Source organism: Cyprinus carpio, chromosome A19, assembly GCF_018340385.1.
Source record: "Cyprinus carpio isolate SPL01 chromosome A19, ASM1834038v1, whole genome shotgun sequence".
In the NCBI taxonomy this organism is placed as follows: domain Eukaryota; kingdom Metazoa; phylum Chordata; class Actinopteri; order Cypriniformes; family Cyprinidae; genus Cyprinus; species Cyprinus carpio.
In genome coordinates, this window is record NC_056590.1 from 10683111 (window position 1) to 10707265 (window position 24155).

At 38.8% G+C, this 24155-nt stretch overlaps 4 protein-coding genes and 1 non-coding gene across 11 annotated transcripts in view; 3 read left to right on the plus strand and 2 right to left on the minus strand.

The window, feature by feature from the left end:
* The window catches only part of ubap2l (ubiquitin associated protein 2-like), a 24758-nt gene extending 18663 nt beyond the window's left edge, over positions 1-6095 (plus strand). For 3 of the 5 annotated variants that reach the window (XM_042776353.1, XM_042776352.1, XM_042776354.1), the window contains 9 exons: positions 76-164; positions 300-353; positions 458-539; positions 666-886; positions 1226-1331; positions 2509-2661; positions 4043-4110; positions 4188-4382; positions 4831-6095. In XM_042776353.1, the coding sequence (XP_042632287.1) occupies positions 76-164; positions 300-353; positions 458-539; positions 666-886; positions 1226-1331; positions 2509-2661; positions 4043-4110; positions 4188-4382; positions 4831-4926 (1064 nt within the window). In that variant the 3' untranslated portion in view covers positions 4927-6095. The remainder of the gene's footprint in view (positions 1-75; positions 165-299; positions 354-457; positions 540-665; positions 887-1225; positions 1332-2508; positions 2662-4042; positions 4111-4187; positions 4383-4830) is intronic. The other 2 variants (XM_042776355.1, XM_042776356.1) reach the window with 1 other exon arrangement.
* Positions 3333-23634, plus strand: LOC109047802 (cyclin-dependent kinases regulatory subunit 1). Its single transcript, XM_042776357.1, has 6 exons — positions 3333-3345; positions 18355-18360; positions 22188-22267; positions 22521-22594; positions 22865-22992; positions 23067-23634. The coding sequence occupies exons 4-6, from the start codon at positions 22536-22538 to the stop codon at positions 23111-23113; spliced, it is 234 nt and encodes a 77-aa protein (XP_042632291.1). The 5' UTR covers positions 3333-3345; positions 18355-18360; positions 22188-22267; positions 22521-22535; the 3' UTR covers positions 23114-23634.
* Positions 7722-11011, plus strand: LOC109052776 (HCLS1-associated protein X-1-like). Its single transcript, XM_019070190.2, has 7 exons — positions 7722-7892; positions 8556-8806; positions 8989-9209; positions 9289-9352; positions 9700-9821; positions 9994-10111; positions 10327-11011. Exons 1-7 carry the CDS (start codon positions 7822-7824, stop codon positions 10392-10394), a joined length of 915 nt encoding a protein of 304 aa, XP_018925735.1. The 5' UTR covers positions 7722-7821; the 3' UTR covers positions 10395-11011.
* Positions 12533-21101, minus strand: LOC109052826 (zinc finger protein 687b-like). 3 transcript variants are annotated; one of them, XM_042776351.1, is made up of 11 exons: positions 20945-21101; positions 19021-19609; positions 17320-18918; positions 16662-16963; positions 16024-16208; positions 15684-15860; positions 15415-15577; positions 14692-15030; positions 14493-14605; positions 14275-14377; positions 12533-14196 (listed from the first exon to the last, which is right to left on the minus strand). In XM_042776351.1, the coding sequence occupies exons 2-11, from the start codon at positions 19586-19588 to the stop codon at positions 13621-13623; spliced, it is 4125 nt and encodes a 1374-aa protein (XP_042632285.1). In that variant the 5' UTR covers positions 19589-19609; positions 20945-21101; the 3' UTR covers positions 12533-13620. The 3 variants fall into 3 exon arrangements, with proteins under 3 accessions (XP_042632285.1, XP_042632282.1, XP_042632284.1); XM_042776348.1 differs by having other exon boundaries at positions 17320-19609; XM_042776350.1 differs by lacking the exon at positions 20945-21101 and adding an exon at positions 20582-20917 and having other exon boundaries at positions 17320-19609.
* On the minus strand, positions 15115-15253 carry LOC122148887. Its single transcript, XR_006162696.1, has one exon. It is a non-coding gene; the product is annotated as a small nucleolar RNA SNORA13 (small nucleolar RNA).
* Positions 23635-24155: the final 521 nt, after the last annotated feature.

Below are 24155 nucleotides of genomic sequence, written 5' to 3' on the forward strand. Positions count from 1 at the left end.
ACTTGTGAAATGCTTTATGTAAGAGGATAAAACCACTTCAAATTAATTTGATTGTATGCTGCTTCATCTAAACAGGGAAAGCACCTCCAAACCTGCCTCCTGGAGTGCCGCCCTTGCTGCCCAACCCTTACATAATGGCTCCCGGCCTGCTTCACCCGTACCCAGTTAGTGTTTAGGAGTTTTTATTTTTAATTAATTTTTTTTGTTGTGTCTGTTGTCAGTTCTGTGCTCCCTTTTAGGCAGGCTTTATTCATCATGCATATTGTTTTGGCTCACACCCTACTCTTTATGTCATTTAGCCCCAAGTGTATGGCTACGATGACCTACAGATGCTGCAGACCAGGATACCACTGGTGAGGGGTTGATCCTGTTTGATTAGTCAAAGTATTTGACATGAAAGCAACAATGCTGGGTTTGTTTGTGCTGGATGTAGTTGAAACATTATTTTCTTCTTCAGGACTATTACAGCATCCCATTTGCCACTCCAACCACAGCACTGACTGGCAGGGAAGGCAGTTTGACAGGCAACCCTTATTCTGGTAAGATGCACCTTTTTCTTTTAGGTTTGGTTTGCACATTGCTTTCAATGTCTGGTGAGGGAACCCAAACGTTTTGAGCCAAATGCTACATTTTCTGAAACACTGTTTCTCAAAACTTTCTTTTAGCTGGTGACCTGTCCAAGTTTGGCCGTGGCGACGCATCGTCTCCTGCACCCGCCACAACGCTGGCCCAGCCACAGCAGACCCAGACACAAACGCACCATACCACCCAGCAGCCCTTCCTCAACCCAGCCCTTCCACCAGGATACAGCTACACCAGCCTGCCCTATTATACTGGTGTGCCTGGTCTGCCCAACACCTTCCAGTACGGCCCTGCCATGTTTCCGGTAAGGTTTCTTAAGGCATCTTTTACACAGCTTCTCTGTGCCTTCTCAAAAATCATTGTAAAGAGACAGTGCAGCATAAAAGCCAGACGTTAACCCTCTTTAACCCAAAACCTGTTTTAACCCTCCTCAGCCTCTATTTTCAAAGTATAGAGCTGTAATGTGAATGTCGTCCATGTCTGAGCGTAAGCTTCTCAAAATCCAGTCAACGACTGATCCCCATTCTACTTTTTTGCTTTGATAGTCTACTGCACTGGGATGTATGTCACAATACAGTAGAATATATTTTGCTACATTGGTTTCATTGTGACTTTAAAAGACTTCTTCTGAACATTCTTCCAGGTGGCTCCTACCTCCTCCAAACAGCATGGTGTGAATGTCGGTGTCAATGCATCAGCAACTGCCTTTCAGCAAGCTAGTGGTTATGGATCACATGGATACAGCACTGGTAATGCATTTTCTTATCCATGCAACATTTAAAATACAGAAACTGTTCAGATGCTTTGACAACTCTGAGGCTTTTTACAACTCAATCTGCCTAGAATTAGTCTACCCTTTTGTTGAAGTATTAGAAAAACACTCCAGTAACTTCTAGGTCTTGTAATCATCTTGTTCCTCTTGGCTGAGTTTTCAAGCCATGTATAACTAAACTAGCCCAGTCACCTCTAAACCCTGTGTTGGCCAAATCTCTTCTTTTTCTTGTCTGTGAAGTTGAAGCATGAGACAATTCATCTTATGGTATAATCCATAGTACTGCATTTTGGAAGATGTTTGGTTTTCAAAACCAGCTGACTTTCACAATCACAACTGTACTGCATGGAGTCTTGTTGTGTTGCTGTGTTTTAAACATTGATTCTACTTGTGGGGTAGTTTTAAAAATTTAGGATTGTACTATTGAGTGTCCTGGATATCATCCTGCAGCCTCAGGAATATGGCCAACATTTTATAAACACATGATGGGTATTTGGACAATCATCTACTGTTATATAGTGAATCCCAACTGTAACATTTAAACTATCTGAGGTTTGTGCACTGATAGGCTTAAGCAAGCACTTCAGAGTGCTGCCAGTGGGTGGGTCTTTGTGGAACCAGTGATGTAAGGAGAATGAGGTGGGAGGGAGGTTGCTTGGTTGAGGGTGGTGGGCTCACGCATGCTTTCCACACGCTGCTTGCTTTTAATCTTCCACCACTTTTGAGCACTGTTTGTTTCACCCTTCCATCCCTATGCTCTTACGCTCTCATTCAATCTTCATGTAAATTCTTAATGTCCTTAATTTTCTTCATTCTTTTCTTCTGGAAATTCTTCCATATTAACTTTTCATTCCATCTTTTTTCATAACTTCCATTCTTTCTTTGATATTTTCCAGTTTCATCTTCTCTAGTCTTAATGTTCTGTTTTTGCAGTCTTTTTATTTCCATTGCTTTATGTTTTTAAACATCTTTCACCTTCTCGTCATGTTCTTAAATCACCAGTATTCTTCTCTGATGGGCCCCTCCCCCAGCTTGCAGTGTCTTTGATCCCATCCCTATGCCCTGCCCCTTCACTCCTCCTCCTCCCCTCTGGCCCTGCCTGGTATGTGTCTAATGCTGTGGGGCTGTGGCTGTGTGTGTCTGACCGTTTGCAGGCTATGAGGATTTGGGCCAGGCTTCGGCAGGGAGTGGGGATTTCTGTAAGGGTGGCTACGGCACCGCCGTTGCTGCAGCCGCTGCTGCTGCCGCTGCCGCCGCTGCTTCTGCACAAAACAAGCCCGCCAGCTCTGTCACCGGGCCCGGAGTGGGTGAGTGCAGCCTCACGCTAAAACCCCCATTTTCCTTTTTCCTCCTCCCTTTTCTTTCTTAAGCTCTCTCTCTCTCCCCTCATTTGCTCCTAACTTACTACTGGTCGAGCTTGTTGAAGCCGTCACATGCCGCCTGGTCTCAGATGGAAGGAGATCGGGAAACGGTGTTTCATTGGGAAGGGTGGGGGACATGGAAGTGTCTCTTTCCTTGGGTAGAACATCAGGGTTGTTACTCCTGTGACTAAACGCCAACATGGTGACAGTCTTTAAAACGTTCAAACAGGGTTTCCTAATGGATGCAATCCATTAATGCAGCCAACTGCCCAAAAAGTGCTTAGATTAGTGGGATCATTTGAATGGCTATTTTTTCCTCCAGTATTTTAAGGTATTTGAGTTTTGGTCAGCAATTTTTGTTTCTCTTAAATGGACTAGTGTTTACTGTTGATGAGGTAAACTATCAGTTCTAATGAGAGCAGTGGTGGTCTCTTACTTTTTATCTTGTCTTCATCTCAAAGACAATGCTTTATGCATCATATTTTGTTTAAAGCTTTTTCATCTTGTGAACATTTCGGCAGCTTGATGATCTGGACTGCATTTGTGTTTTGTGTTTTACATTACTTATGGCAGTCTGTTGTTTGCAAAATTGTTTTTTTTTATATATATAAATGTAAGCAAATTGTGTGTGTGCGTGCTCCTTTTTCTTATTTTAAATTGCATATATTGGTCAAAAATATGATTTGCTTAAACCAAGTTCCAAGTTAGATTAATTTGAAACAATTATTGGGAATATTGTGACCTAAAACAAACAATTTTAATATAATATATACTTAATTCCTTAATAGTATGTTGTGGTTATTGCAAAGAGCGTTGTTTTCAAATGTACCAAAAATGTATTATTATTGTCATTATTATATGTTGAAGGGAATTTACCCCGTCCTCAATGACTCTTCAGTGATTTTCTTTAAGGGCACTTAACTATTTTGGGTTAGTTCAGTTATTAGTTTTAAGTGATTTTTATAATTATTGCTTGTGTATCATTTTGTGCCTCATGCAAATTGCACAAATGTTGTTTGTGTGTGGATTTTCTATTAATTTTTAGTTTAGTTGAAATTACCCTACTCTTGTTCACCATTCTATGGCAAAATGTGGAGCCACAGATGAGCAATTTTTACACACAATCTTCCCAGAAAGCCTATTAGAGGAACACATTTCTACGCTTCTCTCTTGAAATATGCATTCCTCATTTACTGGATTTATCAGTGTCATACTTCTAATCATATGCAAGTCTGCATTATAGGATCAGTCTGTCTCAAGCTAAGTGATGGTTTCCTGCTTTCATCAGTCATCATTTTGTTTATTTATTTTTACTTTTCTGCTTTAGGTGTCTCTGTGACATCAAGCAACACGGGAGTACCTGACATTTCAGGGTCTGTTTACACAAAGACGCAGGTGAGCATGCTAATCAATTGATAAGTTTTTCTTTAATTAGCTTGGTCACCAAAAGTGTCTCAATCTGATCTCCACAGTCTTTTGAGAAGCAGGGTTTCCACACGGGGACCCCCAGTGCTTCCTTCAGTTTGCCCTCAGCACTTGGGAGTGGTGGCCCTATCAACCCTACGGCTGCGGCGGGTTACGCTCCAGCCCCTTACATGCACATCTTGACTCCCCATCAGCAGCCCCACTCTCAGATGCTCCACCACCATCTGCAGCAGGACGGACAGGTAAAAGCTTGCACCATCACATCCACATCTGGTTTTGTAGACCCGTCAGGTTCAGAAAATTAAAAGCTTGTTCTTTCATTTTCAACTTCAACTTAAAAAAAAAAAAGCATATATCTATATATATATGATATATATATATATATATATATATATATATATATATATATATATATATATATATATATATATATATATATATATATATATATATATATTATCATATAAATCATAATTATAAATGATGATGATCAGATTTTACTATATTATAATAATAATAATAAATATTATATTTATAATTATATTTTGCCCTTTGTCCTATGAAACCAAAGCTTGTCATTTTGTTTGGTATAGACTAGTTTAAAAACTTTTTTTTATTTTTTCCTTCCAGAGCTCAATATAAATGTAAAATTTTTAATATGAAATATATTATTTGCATTTCCATTCTCAGAGTGGCTCTGGGCAACGCAATCAGAATGCCTCCATTCAACAGAAGTCACAGATCAACAAGTCAGGATACAACAGCTACAACTGGGGAGGCAATTAATACCCTGTCCTGCCCCGTGTGGTGTTCCAAAGGCTGGATTAGTGGAACCATACCTTTCTCCCCAGAAATCTCCCCCTTTTCTCTGTCCTCCACGGCGCTCCCTCTCCTCTCTCTGCACTGTCACCCTGCAGTACCAGCCCCATTCCACTGGTGGCGCTGTCCTAAGAGAGATACAGCACTGTAAGGCGCCGCTTGAAGAAGGGGCACGGGGGAGAAGTCTTAACGGGGAGCGTGATCTCGTGAATATATGGATAGTTACTTAGGCCTTCATGATTGGAGTATTGAGTATTTGGAGTTTGTATTGTGTTCAAAATACATAAAAGCCCCTTTCTTTTATTTCTGGAATATGTAACATAGATCTGTTTTCTAAAAGGACAAATGTTTAGTTTTTCCCCTCTTCTTTTTCTTTTTACTATTGGATAAAATGAAAAAGAGGTATGTTAGAGGGAGAGAGGGCAGTTGTATTTTTTTTTTTTTTTTTTTTTTTTTTTATTCTTTCTCTTGTTTATTTCCCTCCTTTCTGCTTCTTGCTTGATCAGCACCTGCAATCCAAATGTACATGCGCCGCCTCAGTTCCTCCCCCGCAATCAGTTTTTACCAAATTTTATGTTGGGAAAAGAAGATATCACTCTAAATTGGCTAGTGCAGTTGTGAAGTTTATTTTTTACCAAATATAAACGGATATATGAAAAAAAAAATGTATAGCTGAGTTCACAGGCTTTGGATCTGTACCGTGTGCTGTATGTGCATGTGTGTGCGTTTGGGTTTATTTTGTGTGTGTGTGTGAATGAATGAACTGCATCGTCAGGGTGGCCAGTGTATGAATGTTGTACTTCTAGAATAGGCTTCAATGTGTATTCCTTTTCAGTTCTTTATTGGAGCCTATCGTACTCTCCGGGTGTGAGAAGTGCACTGGTCACCTTATACTTTAGGCTATTATTTTCTGCACATTTTTTTTTTGTTGTTGTTATTGTCATCCTCATTAACCACCCTTCCTGCAGCAGAGAGACTGGATTATAATAAGGCATGACTTCTGATCTGTGTTTTGCCATAAGCGTGAAGTTTTTCATTTGTGACGGGATTATGAGGTTACCGTTTTCTTTGGCCACCCTGTGTTTTTCCACAGCCTTTGTCCTGTTGTCATACCTGCAGTCATTCTCCCCCTCAAACACCTTCTGTCCCCAAATATATTCTTTTAGTAATATGATTATTAGGAAAGTGCTGATGGACAGACTTGTACTATGAGTATTTTTTTTTCTTTCTTTTGTCAGTGACTTTCTTTTTGTACTGTGCGTTTTAAAAAGATTTAAATGGATAAACTTGTCTTGTACATATATGTATAAAAACACAAGTACTGTAGTCTGTTTGTTTGATGGCTTTTTTTCTCCCCTCTTGAATCCTTACACACAGACTTGTTAGCATTTTTTTTTTTCATAATGTTTTTTTATTTTGTAAAAAAATATAAATATTAAGTAAATAAACAAGAAAAAGACATTTTCATCATTTTTGGATGTGAATGTCTTTTTTTAAGAAAACTGTTTGTGTGCCTTTTAACTGAAGTCTGCTTCTTTGTCTTCAAGTTTTAAAGTTTAAGGCCTTTTAAATGTTGCTTTGCAAACAGTAAACAAAAGTATCCAAATTCTTTTAAACCCAACATGAGATGGCCAGTTGATGGACAATTTTAAAATGCTAAGTTTTATATATACATAAGGTGTCAAATTATTGTTATACATAAAAATGATGTTTGCAAATGGGAGCATTAAAAATGTTAATTGGGGATTTGAATTAAATGGCATGCAACACATTTAGTAGTTCATCCATGAATTGTCCATAAATACTGTGTGTGCCAAATATTGCAATTGATTAAGCTATTTTGCTTCATATAGGAGTAATCCAGTACCATATTTTTAGGCAAAACATTTTATTATGATTAATATACTGCCATAGGTAGGTTGGTTGAGTTATTTTTTTTATAATGATGAATTTCAATCAATTAAAGTTAGTGCTGTGCATCTGCTGTTTCTCGGGAATTTTTAAATGTTATAAAAATGTTGCCCCTTTGATCTTGTGTAAATAAGTTACACCATATAGGTTATAATACTGTGTATAGCGTTATAAACTTCCATGCTTCAAAATATTTCTCTTCATTTTGTTCTTGTGGAAGTTTCTATATTGGGGTCAATAAAAGTAAATGCTTACTGAATGTGTTTTTATAACCATATAAGCATTGGGACCTTATTTAGGTAAGTTGTATGAGTAAATAAAACGTTTTATTCTTCATTTATATATATATATATATATATATATATAGAAGATGGTCTTAAATAATCACAATCGTGTTACCATGATTTTGTAAATAAAATGTTATTAAAACCTCTTGTTTTTTTTGTTAAATATCAGCATTCAATAAATTTTACAACAATTAAAGCCTTCATATGCATTTATCATGAAATTCTCATGTTGATGATCATGTCTGTTATTTAAAAAAACTAAAAAAAAAAATAAAGATAGTCTAGTATTATTGATTTTTTTAAAATATCAGCATTCTATTAATTTTACAACACTTAATGTAAAGCCTTCATATGCATTCATCATGAAATTCTCATGTTGATGATCATGTCTATGTAATAAAAAAAAAAACAACAACAACTAAAGATAGTCTAGTATTGTTATTGATTTTAACTATTGATTTTAAAATGCAAGTTAAAAACTGTCTTCCTCATTTTGTCATTTTATTAGTCAAATTGATTGCCAATTACGACGGACTTTTATTTTGAAATGATTTTCCGGAAGCAAGTGGAAAGATCTCGTAGGTTTCCTCGCTGTCCTTCCTGCGCTGGATCTCTGATGCAACTGTTTGTTATGGTGAAGGATCACTGGATTCTGCGTCCTTAAATGAGTGTTTTTGATCTGTTTCGTGGGTTTTTCGGGGTTCCCGGTGGTCATTATCGTGGTGATGGCCGCAGGTGAGTCTGTCTAACAGTTTAAAGTTTAAATGCCCCCCGACAGCAGCAACTGTTAGACTAAATAACACTTTAATATAAGAGTTCTTGTGGAATTGACAAGACACACTGTATAGTTTATAATAGTGTGTATAGTGTTATAAACCTAAATGCTTCAAAATATTTCTCTTCATGTTGTCCTTATGGAGGATTCTCTATTGGTGTCAATGAAAGTTAATGCTTACTGAATGTGTTTTTATAACCATATAAACTTTATAGAGTACTGTGATATTTTAAATTGTCAGTACAGTTATGAATGATTTGATAATGCATTCATCGGAGTAGTTTTATTCACCAGAATCATTTAGAGATTGCCATATGGACCAGTACACACTCTCTTTCGGTTTTATCAGGGCATAAATAACAGTGGGCTTCATATTTTGATTATTATTATGCTCGAATGTGAAAAATAGCAGTAATGAAGAATGAGAAATCGAACCTCAGAATAATTTTTATTTATTAAGCCATTATTAGAAGTAAAGTTCTATTAGCATTAGTTCTAAAAATAAATTTAGACGTATTTGGTCCAAAGTGTATTTATTTTCCCAATCATTTTTCCTGATAAATACAATACAGTGGCATTGTTTAGTTCTGAGCAGTTTCCTAATTTGAATGTGTTTTGATCAGGGACCCCTTCTTTGATGGTATGATTCATGAAGATGATGAAGACGAGGACGATGACAATGGATTTCACCACGATGACTTTAACAGGCCCCGTAGGGACCCGACTGATGATCCCTTTAGATTTGGTTTCAGTTTCGGGCCTGGTGGGATGCGCTTCGAGGAACCTGAGCTGTTCGGCCAGATCTTCAGGGACATGGAGGAGATCTTTGCAGGTTTAGGCCGCTTTGATGAGCGCCATGGTTTTGGCTACAGAGGTACGTTCATTTGCTTTGTTCCACAGGTTGCAATTATTTTTTTATTTGACTTGTTCAAAGTATTTCTTCAACTTCCAAGATTGTTTTTTTTTTTTTTTTTTTTTTTTTTTTTAGATGATGTAAGCCTATCAGATGCATTTTAAATATATGTTACTATCTCCTCCTGCTCTTCTTCCCAACAGGTGCCCCATCAGTAGAAGCTCCACCTCCTCAGGAAGGTGCAGAGAAAGGCAGGGGTCGGGCAGGAAGTAGTAACCCGATTAGAGATTTCATGTTGAAGACTCCTGACAGTTCACCCTACACACCACCCCTCCCTCCCCCCTCTGGGGCACCAAAGGACAGGGATTCTTCTTCTCCACAGGATCCCAGCGGCCACTTTCCTCAGTGGAGACCCTTCTCAAAGGTACAGCAGTTCACCGATTCAGTGCTTTAGAGGCTTGCCATGCTGGCTTCTCACCTGATTGTCTTTATTTTATTTTTAGTTTCATGATTTTTGGAAAGATGGCCTATTAAGACCGAAAGAGGGAGAGAGAAAAGAGGATGGAGGTAATGCATTTTGCTTTATTTTTTTCTTTAATTTTAAATGTATGTACAGACTGTAAACAGTTCTCAAATGACATTTTTGGTCAAATGATTTTTTTGTAATTCCTAAAGTTTGGATATCTTAATGAATCGTTAGATATCCAGACACTTAAAAAAATCAACTCCAAATAAAAGAATGATGGATCACTGCAGTATAAAATTTCAAGCTTTGTGTGAAGGAGTTAAAAAAAATAAAAATAAATAAAATGCAAATAAATGCATGGGTTATTTTTCATTTTATCTTTGATTTTTGTCCAGTTGATACAATGTGTATAACTCATCCAGGCCTTTTGTCTTCTGGTTCCACTCAGATCTGGACTCACAGGTGTCTTCAGGTGGTCTGGATCAGATCTTGACTCCAGTGCCTTCAAAGCCTAAGATAAGGTCAACTTTTAAGTCTGTCAGCGTTACCAAGGTGGTCAGACCAGATGGAGTGAGTGATCCTGTGTAATGTTGTTCTCAAGTTATTCTGATCAAAAATATAGTAATATTGTAGAGCAAGGCTCTAAATATACCACACATCTTGCATTCAAATGTTGTCTAACAAGCCTGGTGAATACCTGATTTGAATTGCAATAATACAGATTGTGTGTGTGTGTGTGTAGACTGTAGAAGAAAGGCGAACAGTCAGAGATGGTGAAGGTAATGAAGAGACTACAGTGACCATCTCAGGTCCAAGTGGCCGAGACGGGCCACAAGATCAGTCTGGTCCTCTCATGCCAGGTTAGTGGTTTCTAGACAACTTTTTAACAGTGTCCTGTTCTATGCAATGTATGGTCCTAAAGGTAAAAGACAAAGAGAATATTACAATTTAAAAAACATCCTCATTTACGTTATAAAATATCACTGTTTTTCCAAATATTCCTCAAGCTTCGGCATTGCTTTGCTCTGTCTTTTTCTGATTAATCATTCAGAAATATATTTTCTGCATCTTTCAGGTGGGTTGAACCCCTCTACTGACATGCAGGATGATTTCTCAGTGTTTTCAAAGTTCTTCAGAGGCTGAAGAAGCTCTGGACACAACCCTACGGATGATCTCTTTTCATCCTTTCCCAGAAAACCCACCAACTACAAGCTACAATAATAATAATTAGTTGATTTTACATTGTTCAGTCTGATTCTGGAGATCCTGTCTTGATTATATGAGTGAAGAACAATTATTTGCAGCCACAAAATGACCCTAATAAAGTTGCCTACTCTTTTACTTTTCAATAAAACTTGATTAAGAATAGTTTAAGAATTATATGAGCATCTCACACCTTGGGTTAGTTGTTGATGCCGCAATATTTTGAAAAGTGCTGACTGCCACAATTTTAGTTTGTTGGTAAAGAAGAGCTGATTGGATTCGCAGATGATACTGCCGATAATAAGCCAGAGTTTAATATATTTATAAACTGTATATTCAATGATGTTATCACTGTGTATTATAAAGAAAAAAATAAAATATGCCTTGTTTTTTTTTTTTTTTTTTTTTTTTTCAATTATTAAGTAACAACGAGGTGCACAAGTAGATGCTTTGCTTTGAGAACAGGTCAGTTTAAAAGTGATGAACAGTTCGTTCAGCTCTAAAATGTGAGTCTGAGCTGTTTCAACTGAAATAAACTTGCACTGATTGATCTTGAATCTTGAAGTTGTTCAGCTCTTCACGTTCCATGTTTGTGATCTGATCTCACATGTTTAGCAACACATGTTTAGTGTTTCATTTTAAATCTGTCAGTCTTGTCTCACAACAGGCTGACCCAGTTCTGCCACATCTAGAGACTTGCCTGTCACAAGTTTTTGTCGGTTCTTGTTGACTGACAGTCTGAAGCGTTTAGTGCAATGCTGACAATGTAAGCTAACAAGTTTAATTTTTAACAGTTGTTTAAAGTGAATTAACAGTGAAAACAGAAAATAATTTAGTAAAAATAAGAGGTAAAAATTTCTTCATGTGCTTATCAATGTTATGAGACAACATAAACATGGATTAATGGATAAATGGTTCAGCTAAAATAAGGCTTATTTTATTTTACTCTGAAAAGGTATATATATATATATATATATATATATATACACACACACACATATATATATATATATATATATTTTTTTTAACACACACACACAAAAATAATATTTATATTTTTGTAGGTTTTTTTTTTTTTTTTTGGTCATTAAGCTTTTGTTTTAAAATGAATAGTAGAAGATTTATGCATAAATCTGATATATGCCAGCAGTGCATCACAGATAAAAGTTATAAACTACTAGTTTTATTACACAAAAGGACAATGTACATGTAATTGTCAATTCTTCCCCAGACACACACATATGACACACTTGAACTACAACAGATAGTCCTGAGTTTACCAATGCGGTGTGGTAATTAGCTAAACAGTTTTTTTGGAAGACCATGCGTTCTGACTGGGTCTTTTCATCACAGACCTTCCCTATGAAGCCCTGAGAATCATCTGGAGTCCATTTACTTCCATTGTACAAAACAAACAAACAAAAAAAAATTATATATTTTAATAGTAAGTCTTCATAACTGTATCTGTAATTTGGAAATGTGTGCCATTAACTGAAGTAAAATATACCTCTTTCTGCCAATGAATAATAAAATAAAGAATATTAAAAAGTTTTTTTTTTTTGTATATGAACTGGGTGAGCTTATGGTGATCTTCTACATCTTGTAACTTGGATTTTTTTTATAGGTTTATTAATGATCAAATATATCACCAATGACTTTTTAAAACCTTGCAGGGTCTCTGACATCTTAAAATAAATTTCTATTTAAAATAACGTAGCACAGTATCTACATAGTCTTAACTACTGTTGAATTGCTTTTCAGTAAATTCAACAGAAATATAGTACTTTATATTTAGATTTTGTTAGCAAAAATCATGTACTCAGTTCTGGCTCTAATAAAGTGGCAAGACTTTATATTATTTTATTTGTGAACATTAAGATGAATCATTTCAACAAGTTTTGTAAAGTGTTACCTATTAAGTTTCTGACTAAGAATTTTCACCTGTAATGAGTTTTAGAAATATTTCCATCAGTAATTGCACTGGATTTAATGATATTTGCATAATCAAACTGCATTTCACTAGTGTTTTTGTTCCCAGCATGCACTGGGATATGAGTCATTAAGGACACCATGATCTGTACCGTACCAATTTACTGTTTTATTTATAAAGAAGGGCAAGATAACTGACACAGATGTACGGCAGTGAAACAGGCAAGTCATCACAGAATAAGATGGCTGTCTATAGACTATGTGTGGGACATATACATATATCACTGGAGGAATACGAAGTCACACTCACACAGATGATTCACACGATCATAATATTACTTTTATGTAAATGTAAATGTGGTTTTTGATGAGTACAGAACTTTCTGATAGAAAAGACTCTTATCAAAGAAAAAAAAAAAACACAAACAACATTCATATTTGTACATAATTCATCATAAAACAGACAAGCAATCCTTCAAACTCAATGCCGATTTCTGATTCAGACGAAGTTGTAAAAATTACACCAGGCTCCGAACGCAAACTTTCACTAGTAGTATTTCAATATCGACTTTAAGCTAAGGAGAAAAAAAATACAAAAACTTATTCACATTTCCAAATGCAACAACCATATCAAACTGATGTAATGCATTTATACACATTTAAAATGTGCTCAAGTGCATCTATGACTGAAATGTATCCATGTTAACTTATATTGACCTTTTTTGACTATTTAAACTTTACAATCCATCTTTGACCTCATAAACGTCTGCTGTATTTCTCCTTGCACAAATGAAACTTTTTCACCTCAAAGTCCAATGATTATCAAAAGACTGATGAATGCTTCAATATAAATAAATATCAGTACTACAATGTCTGTACAATATTGTTACATTTAAAAGTCAGTGTTTTCCTTTATTTAAAAAAAAAATCTTGACTAGCACCCTTTTTGCTTACATGCTTTTTGTGGATTGACGCAAAACAGCTCGATGTAAAGTAGTTTTCGAGCAGATACAATTTGACCTTGTGTAAATTAAAAGACTTTGGATGTTGCAAACAGGGAGGAAAGGGGGAAACAACTTTATTACCTTTGCATTTTGGAAGACAGATCACGTTACAATCATAATGACAGGTTCAGTTTTCCAAATAATATGTATTAATCTTAAACTCGTCTTGGACAGTCCAAATCTGTGACCCATTTTGTAACGGTTTGTCCTTGTCTTGTCCTGTCTCACTCGTTCTACAAGGGCTTGTCAGTCTTGTGTGCCGTGATGAAGGCCATGCCATGTGTGCGGAAGTGAGTGTTAAGGTCCGAAGCCTTGTCAAAGCGCCGGCCACACACCCTGCAGCTGACCCCCCCTTCCCCTTCCTCGCCCGCTTTAGGTGAGGACGGAGAGCCGTCCTGCGACGATGCACCAGGTGATGCATTTCCGCCACGATTGTCATGCTGACCTTGGCGTAAACGGTGCGTGATGAATTTGTGTCGGCTGAGGGAGCCGGCCGAGGCGAAGCAGGCGCCGCACTGCAGGCACTGCTGCGGCGCGCTCTCGGCGTCACAGTGGACGGGAATGTGGCGCTGGAACTCTTCCCAATCCTGTGTGGTGAAGCCGCAGGGTGTGCAGCGGAATGTGCCGTCGTCTTCCTCCTGCTCGAGCAGCCGGTTCTCAGACGCTCGAGTTCTTTTGGCGTCCTCTCCTGCGACGTCATCAGTATCTGCGGCGCCCCCTACTGGTGGAGCTCCGCCCTCGTTGTCAAGCTCAGACGAGCTGCCTGCCCCGTCACCCGGAAGCGAACGCTTTCTGGTGTTTGGAGCATTCTGGGAAAGGAAATTAAAATGAATATGTTTATAATCAAATGTCTCTGAACTCTAAGGAGGTGGAGTGCTCAAACTGACCGGTCTGTCTGTTGTTTGTCGAGCTCTTATGCCATGTCTGACCCGAATGTGCTTCTCCAAAATCAGACGACTACTGAACGTACGTTTGCCCTCTGAGCAGTGCCTGAAGAGAGCAACATATGCAGAATGAGAAGTGCAAACTAAACAAATGAAGAATGCTTTTTAAGGAGGAAAAGAAAGAATCAAATAAATTTGTGGTTGATGACTGTTTGACTCACGGGCAGCGGAAGACTCTCTTGACACCTTCATGTATTATTCGGACATGTCGACGAAGGCTGTTGGCTGAACTGAAGGAACGTTCACACAATCTGCAGGGGAACTTCTTCATTAACTAGAGAAACAAACAAAAAAATGTACAAAAAGTATTTAATCATTTCGTTTACACTAAACAGTCTTGTGTATTTTAAGAGTACCAACCGTGCCGTGGTCGTTCTTCATGTGGTCGATGTAGTCCTCTCTCTCAGCATAGCGTTTCTTGCACTCCTTGCACCTCCACTCCATACTGCCGTTTTCTGGAGAGCTCGCCTGGTCTTCCTCCTCATTCTCCTCCTCTTCTCCCTCGTCTCTCTCTTCCCCTTCATGCTCTCCCTCCTCCTCTTCCCCCTCGTCCTCCTCCTCCCCCTGTCCCTGGCTCAACTCATCTGAATTGTTTTCAGTGGGTTTGGGTTTAGAGGTGGAGTTGCTGGCAGGAGCTGAGACCGGAGATGAGGTGGTGGGCGGAGTCTCTGCTTTGACGGTCAGGCCTCTATGAGCAGTCTAATGGGAAATATTGAGAGACAGCTCTGGTTAAAAGCATGAGCGTGACTGACAGGAAAATGTGACTATTCACACTGTGTTGGCTGTTGTACTTGGTATGAGCTTTAGACAAGGTGATACACAGAAATCACTTTGTAAATGCCAAACCAAGAATTTTAATGTATGCCTTTGCTGACACCGCATTCTTTAGGGGAAGAGAAAAGAATGGGTAACACAAAAGGCAAAATAACAATTAATTAATTTAAAACTTAAACAATTAATATTCTCAAATGCACTCTATATACTGTATAATAATAATAATAAAATAATAATAATAGGTATTATTATTATTGATGTTGCTTATATTATCTAATGTATTGTTATTATTATTAATAAGGTGTTTACCTTGATATGTTCCATCATGGACCCTTTCTGGGCATAAAGTTTAGTGCAGTCTGGACATTTGAACACATGCACCTTCTGTTTGGCCAGGTGAGTGTCAAAATGCATGTAGAGCAAAGGTTTCTGGGTGAACACTGTGTCACACATGACACACTTGTAGATCATCCTGTAGAAATAATATAAGAATATTCAGAGTTAAAAGATGTGTTTTTTTTTTTAAACTAAATATTAGGCACTTATCACGAAAAGCTGTGTGTGATGGGTCAACCTACTTAGCCTGTGCAGCTGTGAGGGCAGGATGCTGGGAAGTGATGTGCCCCTGGGCGCTCTGGGCAGATTTGAAGGCCATCGGGCAGTTGGGGCACTTATGAAATACCTCACAGTGAGCTGTTTGTATGTGGGACTTTATGGAGTTCAAACCTCCGAACACAACCTGACAACTGGAGCACCTGGAATAAGGGATGCAAAATTTGAGCATGGGCAAGTATAACTAAGCAATTTCTTTTATTTCCATGGAGGAAATCTCGCAGATACCCTATAAAATACAGCTGAGAAGCAATGAAACTGTCTGCGATATCACATAACACTGATAGCAAATTAAAGGCCAGGAACCTGTAGCCAATGCGTCTGGCAAAGTGCAGGCAAGACTCTTCCAGATGGGTTTGAAACATGGCCTGACGAGCAGTGCCACCACACTCTGGACACACATGGGGTGCGCGGTGCTTATGGATCCGCTGATGGGCTGAAACACTGCACCAGTTAGGCAGCATCATGGGGGGAGAGCAAAGCATACAAGTCTGAAAGAGAAAGACAGGAGGGGCAACATGAAGGAGTTAGTAAAGCAAGTTTTTTACTTGCACATAAACTCATACATTACAGATGCTGGGCATCATTTAAATCAAATTAGCATTAAACAACTGTCTGTACATGAATCTTCCATTTAGTCATTTTGTAGTTCATTTCGAGCAATTATATTTTTCCTAAAATATTTGGGAAAAATTATTTGGAGAAAACAGATTAATTACATTTTTAAAATATCTATATATGTGCCTTTGTGTGGTTTTTATCACAATTTATTTCTGAGAGATAAAAACACTTAGCTGAAAATTAAAGTAAATGGTCCGGTTAGTAAGACTGCTGGCAGGCCATTTAACAAAAAATAAAATAAAATTCTGAAATACTGGTCTAATGGACCAACGGAAATAAAATCATTGCATTTATTTCAACACATTTACAATGTTGAAACTTACCGAATTAGGAGTAGCTCTGATTTGCTGGAAATGAGTCACTAATTCAGCCTTGCTTGAAAACTGGGTTTGACATTCAGGACACTTGAAGTTGTGGTATTGCAGGGCCTCGCCTTTCTTGCAGGGCAGCGGCATCAGGGCCTGGGGACTCTGGGGTCCACGGCGTGCAGGGCTGGGCTGGGTTGAAGCCGTGCCTGGAGAAGGGGAGTCCTTCAGTGGACTGGAAGTGGACGGTACAGGAGTCGTCCCCGTCTGGGTTGTGGAGGATGACAGAGGTGGAGAGGACAGTGACGGAGAAAGCATACCTAGAGGAATAAGAACATTTAAAAGGGTAATTAATTCACAGCTGGCAAGACGGGCATTTAATAATACAAGGCTGTCTATGAATAAAGGTGAAAATAACTGAAATTGGTGCCACATGTCTAGAGAAAACAGAGAACGCCACAGCTCTTCTTCCCTATTTTGTCATGTAGCACTGATTTTTTTCTTATGAATGATCTGGGATGTCTGGGTGCAGGTAATACTGCGAAAGAGTATGCATTGTTCATTTACATATACTGTAACTATACAGCTGATAAAAAATCTTTGAACTTATTCCTAAATACTAAGCCAAAACAGTCATATTCAAATTGAGACAAAGACAGCATTTTGCTAAACTTACCAATGGGAGTAGTATCTTGCTGGCCAATCATCTGCTCCACTGTAACTGGTCTCATAACCAAATGTGAGCACTGCATGACCAGGCCTCGCTCCTTGTGCTCCCGAGCATGTAACAGCAGGCTGCATTTGTTGAAGAAAGCCAGCCGCTTCGCGCAGTGATTACACGTCACCTCTATTCTCAAAGAGCGCCGGTCATAGTGTCGCGCCAGGCTACGCTCCAAAGCAAAAGCATCTCCGCACTCCAAGCAGCGGTAGCCAGTAGCAGGCATAGGAAGACCCCATTGAGGGGGCGGCGGGGTCGAGAGATCCGGACGGTAGCTGGGCAGCAGGTTCTTGCTGTTCAGAATCTTGTTGAAAGCCTCAACCAGGCTAGACTGGCTACGGGAAATAACAGCACCAGTGCTGTTGACGATAGATGCTGGTTTACACGGCACGGTACCTCCATTGGCTGTTTTACCGACCGTAGGGCGCACGCTTATCCCGCCGACGGCTGGTGCGACTGGTAAAGTGGTGGCTTTTGTGATGCTCACCGCTGTGGCAGAGACTTTCATTTTATCGGATTGCATGGCCATTTTGTTTTGGACCTTGCTGGCTGCTGCTAGCATGGCACTACTGGCTTCTAGAGTGGATACTGGTAGGGTTGAGCATTTTACCACTTGAGCGTCATTTTTTTTGGTGCCTTTCGCGGGACCAGCTCGACTTCCTGTTTGGGCTTTACTTGCATCTTTGTCTGCATTGGCAGTGCCTCCTTTACCTGCTACTCGGGTAACCGTGCGTGTGATACCTCCTGTAGACGTCTTAATGGTCTTGATACGGACTTTAAGAGGTCTGGAAGGAGCATTTCCACCAGATACAGCTTTGCCACCACTGCTCGGTGATCCGGCGTCTGTTGGAAGGGATTGTGCAGCATCTACCTCCATTTTCTCTCCATCCCTTTTCCCGCCATCCTTACCATCTGTATTAGCCGCATCTTGTCCATTCTCCGCTGATCCTTTGTCTACCTCCATCTCCTCTTCTTCCTCCTTAGGTTCTCGAGGGGAAAAGGATGGTGATGAAGAGGCAACCGCTGGGCTGCATGATCTTTTGGTAACTGCAGATGTTGGCATGGAAGACTTGGGGATCTCAGGCTCAGGGCTCTCCGGTGAGTCTCGTTCTTCTATCACATGCTCTGGGTTTCGCTCTTCTTGGGGTAAACTCTTTCCGGTTCCTGTTTGGACTGGTGCGGAAAGCCAGTTCTGTTGCGCTCGAGGTGAAGCAGGTGACGCCAAGGGAATGTCATCTGGTTTGGGGTAAGTGCTGGGCGATATGGACGTCGAAGGAGGGAGAGAAGGAGACTGTGAATTTGCTGGAGGTGACCTCAGTCGACGTGATAGTTTCGGTGGAGTGGGAGAGTCCTGACTCTCGTGGATGACCAGAGATCCTCCAGATTCAGGATCTGAATCCTCCTCATCTGAATCTACACGTCTAAAAGCTGACGAACTAAGACGTGGTGATCCATTAAACGGCTCCGTTAGAGATGTAGCAAGCGGAGATGATGCCACGGCCCCAGAAACACGGGATCCAACTGAGGGAGAGGTTGATGACGGTGAGGAGGACGAAGCTGTGGAGGGAGTGGAAAGAAGTGGTTTAGGTGGGGGAAAGAAAGGAGATGCAGCTCCACTTGTCCCGCTAGGTATTGCAGGGGCTTTTGCCTTGTCCGCACCTTCTAGGTTCATCTCCTGCTGCATATGTTGCTGTTGCAGAAGCTGCATTTTCCTGGCCCTTCCAACGGAGTCTCCAGGACCTTGTGCCATCAAGGGTTTCAGCTTATTGAAGATGTTGCTGCCCTGTTTGGAAGTGCTGGAAGATCCAAGAGCTCCTGCAGTCTCTGGAGTCGCCTTTGAGCTGCATATGGGCCACTGCTCCCCATTCGGCTGGCACCGGGACTGAGACACATGCACTGACCCACTGGACGACACAAATCCATTATGGTTTAGTGGATCTGGTTCCGAGCTGTCGCTACCATCAAAGGGTTCAGGGTGAACACGGTTCTTCACAATCACGCTCACAATAGATGGGTCGCTCTGAGAATCCGTGGATGGGCTGGGCGATCTTAAGGCTGAACTTCCACCTACTGAAGCATCACCAGGCTTTATGAGCGATCCTCCGCCTGCTCCTTGATGCCCCTCCACCTCATCCGGGGCGGACTGGATAGCCTCTTTGGCATCAATGTCAGGAATGTCAAATGCTGCCAACAGGTCATCGAAATCGGGGGTTTTCATGTCCCCCATGCCGGGTCAGTGGACTCAATCCTAGAATACATACAAATAACATGTCAGAAAAAAGCATGTGATAACAATCGCAAATTACTCACCCTCATGTTGTTCCAAACCTGTATGACGAAAGAAGATATTTTATGAAATGTCTGTTTTTTGTCCATATAATGGAAGTCAATGGACACCAAAAATATCTTCTTTTTTTTCATAAAGGTTTGGATGTAAATGATGTGAACTGTCCATCTACTTTGGGTAAACTATCCCTTTTAAGTTGATATTATTTTCTATTTAAAAATTAAATTGAGACAGGACATATGGAAGGGCTTACATCCCATTTATTGATTGATAATATCCTTTAATATTGTCTGTACACATCATGCTGTAATTTAATTGGATATTTAATGCAGGAAGTAATGTATTATGTATTTTTATTTATTTATTTTCACAAGCACAGTTTATAAGCAATTCAAGTACTCGAGCTATCAATTTTTAACCACAACAAAAACTGCTTCGTGCTATGAGGTGAATCTGACTAAATGATTTCAGCCGCCTGTATCCTGCTGTTTCTCTTTTCTTTTACTTCAGCAACAAAATATATACACAGATGTATAACGCAACGCCGCTTTTGTTAGCTCTGGCTAACAGCCACGTAATGTCTCTGTATCAACTTAGCAATGGTGACTGAACTTGAATGCATTTTTACGTATTCAATATGAAAAAGCAATCATTTAAACACATGCAAGGTAATATTATGATCCAGCATTCAATTTCTGCCTAACAATGGCTCACTTAAAGGTAACAGAGCCTGTTTAGCACGCTAAAGCTGCTATGGTATCACCACGAGAATCCAAACAAGCCCTCTAATGTGAAATAAGACATTGCATGAATACATAATCGACAAATAAAGACATGTATTGATACAGTAACAATTAAGCACATGTTACAGAGATCACTTTAATATATATGACAAATACAATATTGTAAGAACGGCTAAAACCTGCAGCTGACCTGGCTAACTACAATGGGGACCGAAACTGAATCGCTAATCGTACGATTAAAGGGCTTCTGTCACGTGTTGTCCCTTAGATGTGGCTTTAGTATTGCTAGACTGATAAATAAACAGCTGGTGGGTTGATAAGCAGATATGTGAGGTGTATTTTTGGTTTTGTTCTGTCACGACGGCGGGGTCCGTGTTGCCCCGTCGCGAGGGTCATTTAAGCGCAGGCCACTGCATGTGAACGGCAACATTTACCTGTTTATAAATAACCTCACGTGGATGCCACATTATGCCTTTTTGATCATGCATTTTATGTACGTGTGTACTATTTTACAGATTGTGTATTTTCATGCACGGGGAGTTATTTTGTTTACCTGTTTTTTTTTTTTTTTTTGTTTGTTTTTTTTTAGATTCCCGACTATCCTTGCTCCAGATGAAGCGCCTTAACTTCCCGTCATCGATCGAGTACGGCCAGGTCTTGGAAGATAACGATAATAATAATGGACAGGAAAATTATTTTCTGTCTTCCTTGGTTATAGTTCTGTTTGCATGCGTAGGTCTGGTGATATTTTATCATTTTGTTTTAAACTCAAGAAAAAAACATGACCACTGTTATCGTAAATTATGGATGCGCAGTTGTTGTTTATTTACATCCTTCCAGGATCTCATATTTCACTGTCTTTAGGTTGATTTGGTTTAGACCTTGATTAGAAGGATTGCGGAATTTTTTTTATTTTTTATTTTATTTTTTTTACGTCCCATCAAAGTACAGAAGATTGTTTATTATATTATCATATACTAAATGTATTGAAAAGTATTATTGCACAGTTGCCATTAGATACATCATCCACAAAAATACGGACAACTCAGATAAATCAATAATTGAATCAATAGATTGGGCACCAATATGAAAGTAAAATATCCACTTACGTATACTGTACATCACTGTCAAATTGTTAATCAATTTTGTGTATCTTTGGGCTCCTGCGTAGATAGATAAGTGCATTTAGTACAAAATATAAATCTATTTCGTATATCACCAGTTTCTTGTTATTTTAAGAGGAGAAATAACTTAAAATATAAGGGCATATAAGACAATGATTATTATCGACAATCTCAGGAGCAATTTCATTGAAATGTAAAGAAAGCAGAAACAAACGCCATTCAAATTCACTTGAAAAGCATTAAAATTGAGCTCGTCTAATATTTTCATAGACTAGGTTTTAGTGCCATCTAGAGCTCAGTGAGGACGTGCACAACTGTGTGTTCACCATAGAGTGTGTATGGTGTTCACTGGTGTTTTAATTTGTTTGTCGTTATTACAACGGTGCAAAAGAAATAGTAAATGCAATCCAATACAATATCTAAAACAAATCAAAATTTAGGGTATACGAAAAAATAAAGTGTTAAGCGTTTCATTCAGAATCAGCTCGATGAGTGACCATAGGGACTTTTATTTGCGAAACGTAACAGTGAGACGTTTTTAGTGACGTCATCACATCTTGTCCAATCAGAAAGCACTTGTGAAGATTCGAATGTTTATGGGCGGCTTCGAACTCGCTGAGAGGGAAGTTCAAGCGCCAGGAAACGTAAACAGTTGTTTTTGCAAATTGTTACAACAGTTTTCACATTCAAACAAAAGTACAATTTGATGACGTAATCGCCATAATCATTACATTTACAAGAAAGAAGAAACAGTAAGTGTCATGCATGAATATACTAATCCAGAATAAACGTAGAATTTCCTTAGTCGCTCGTTAGCAAGAGTGGCTAACGTTAGCCAGCATTGGAGGGAACGATCTAAAATCTGTATTAATAATAAAAAAAAAGAAGTAAATCTGATATCTACCATTGTCCTTTATTTTCGTTAGAACAAGTGTAAGTTTACTATACACAAACGATGTAAATGAATGTTTATGATATATCAGTTATTTCATGTTTTTCATCCAGAAACATCAACACGCTATGTCACACAAGCAGATTTATTACTCTGACAAATACGACGACGACAAATTCGAGTACAGGTAGGCAAATATTCAACCCATCTGTACAGTTTACAATTAATGTTTTCAGTTTTTATGTTTTGGAGTCCCTGAGACATGTACAAATAACAATAATGTTACGTTGCTTAATAACCAGTTGTATCAAAAAATGAAATGAAGCCGAGTTTAAATTTAGTTCACGTTCAGTTTTCATAAGTAGAAACATGATACTTTCGTGTATTTTCTGAGCTGTTAAAATGACGTCATCTACAGATATTTATAATGAGAGTTTTGTTTTCCGTTCATTTTCAGGCATGTCATGCTTCCTAAGGACATTGCTAAAAAAGTTCCCAAGACCCATCTGATGTCGGAGACAGAATGGAGGAATCTGGGTGTTCAGCAGAGTCAAGGATGGGTACATTATATGATCCATCAGCCCGGTATGTGTGTGTTTGCTAGGATGTCAAAAACTACTGTTGTTGATTTGCATGTTCATGATTTCTTTTCTTTATAGAACCACACATCTTGCTCTTCCGACGTCCTCTGCCTCAATCCCAGTGACTCCAGAACCACAAACTAATGGAATTCTGAAAACTGTATACAGTCTGAAGATGTCTGAGAGATGCTGGGTGCACCCCAGATCAGTTGGTGTCAATATCATTTGTGCTGCTTTTGACTTCTGTTTATTGACTATTCTGTGGGTCAGATTATCATCACTGTGCTTGATCTCTCTCTTAACTGAGATAGAACTGTGCGCAATTTTCGGCTGCACCTGTATATATTATTATTCCTCATCATGCTTGTGTTATAACGATTCTCTATATGAGCTTCACTTGATGAATTTTTGCATTGGTGAATTGACTCAGAAAGGTCTTGCAGCATTGGAAATTGTTTTACAAAGTACATATAAATACTTAATTTTTTGCCCTTTAAAGTATTATTAATCCAGTTTGTATCAATATCCGTGACACCAGTACTAGTAAGCAGCTGAACCTGTTTTCTCCAAAAATGTTTTAAAAAGCCTCTCACAATAATATGTATAATACTGTACTTATGTATAATAAAACTGTTTCAGCTCATCACTTTGGCTTCAACACCATACCGTGATTAGATAGAAAGCATGAACATTTACTACTTTGCATTTATCTCAATGCTAATGAAGTTACATACATTAATGAGTGCTTTAAATATACTAGACACACATAGAAAGGCACAGCCATTGTATCTTGTGCGAGGCTTCTCTTCCAGTTAATTTTAGTTTGTACATAACAGCTTATGTTGCTTGATATTGCAAACAGGTATTTATATTATTTTAGGGGGTTGTCATAATACCTAATGCATAACCTATAAGTTTTGCACGTTCACAGAAAACTGCTGACTTCTGTGTTGCAAAATAAGGTGAATATACATCCATATACATTGTGGGATTGCTTGTAATGTTCTTCAATTGTAAGTCAGATTGGAAAAGACATCTTCTAAATGCAGAAGACATTTGGAAGCCCCCACCCCCAATAAAAAGCACTTGAAACAAATATGATTCCTAACCTTTTTATTTATACAAAATTTAATAAAAACATTTATTTATACAGTACCAGTCAAAAGT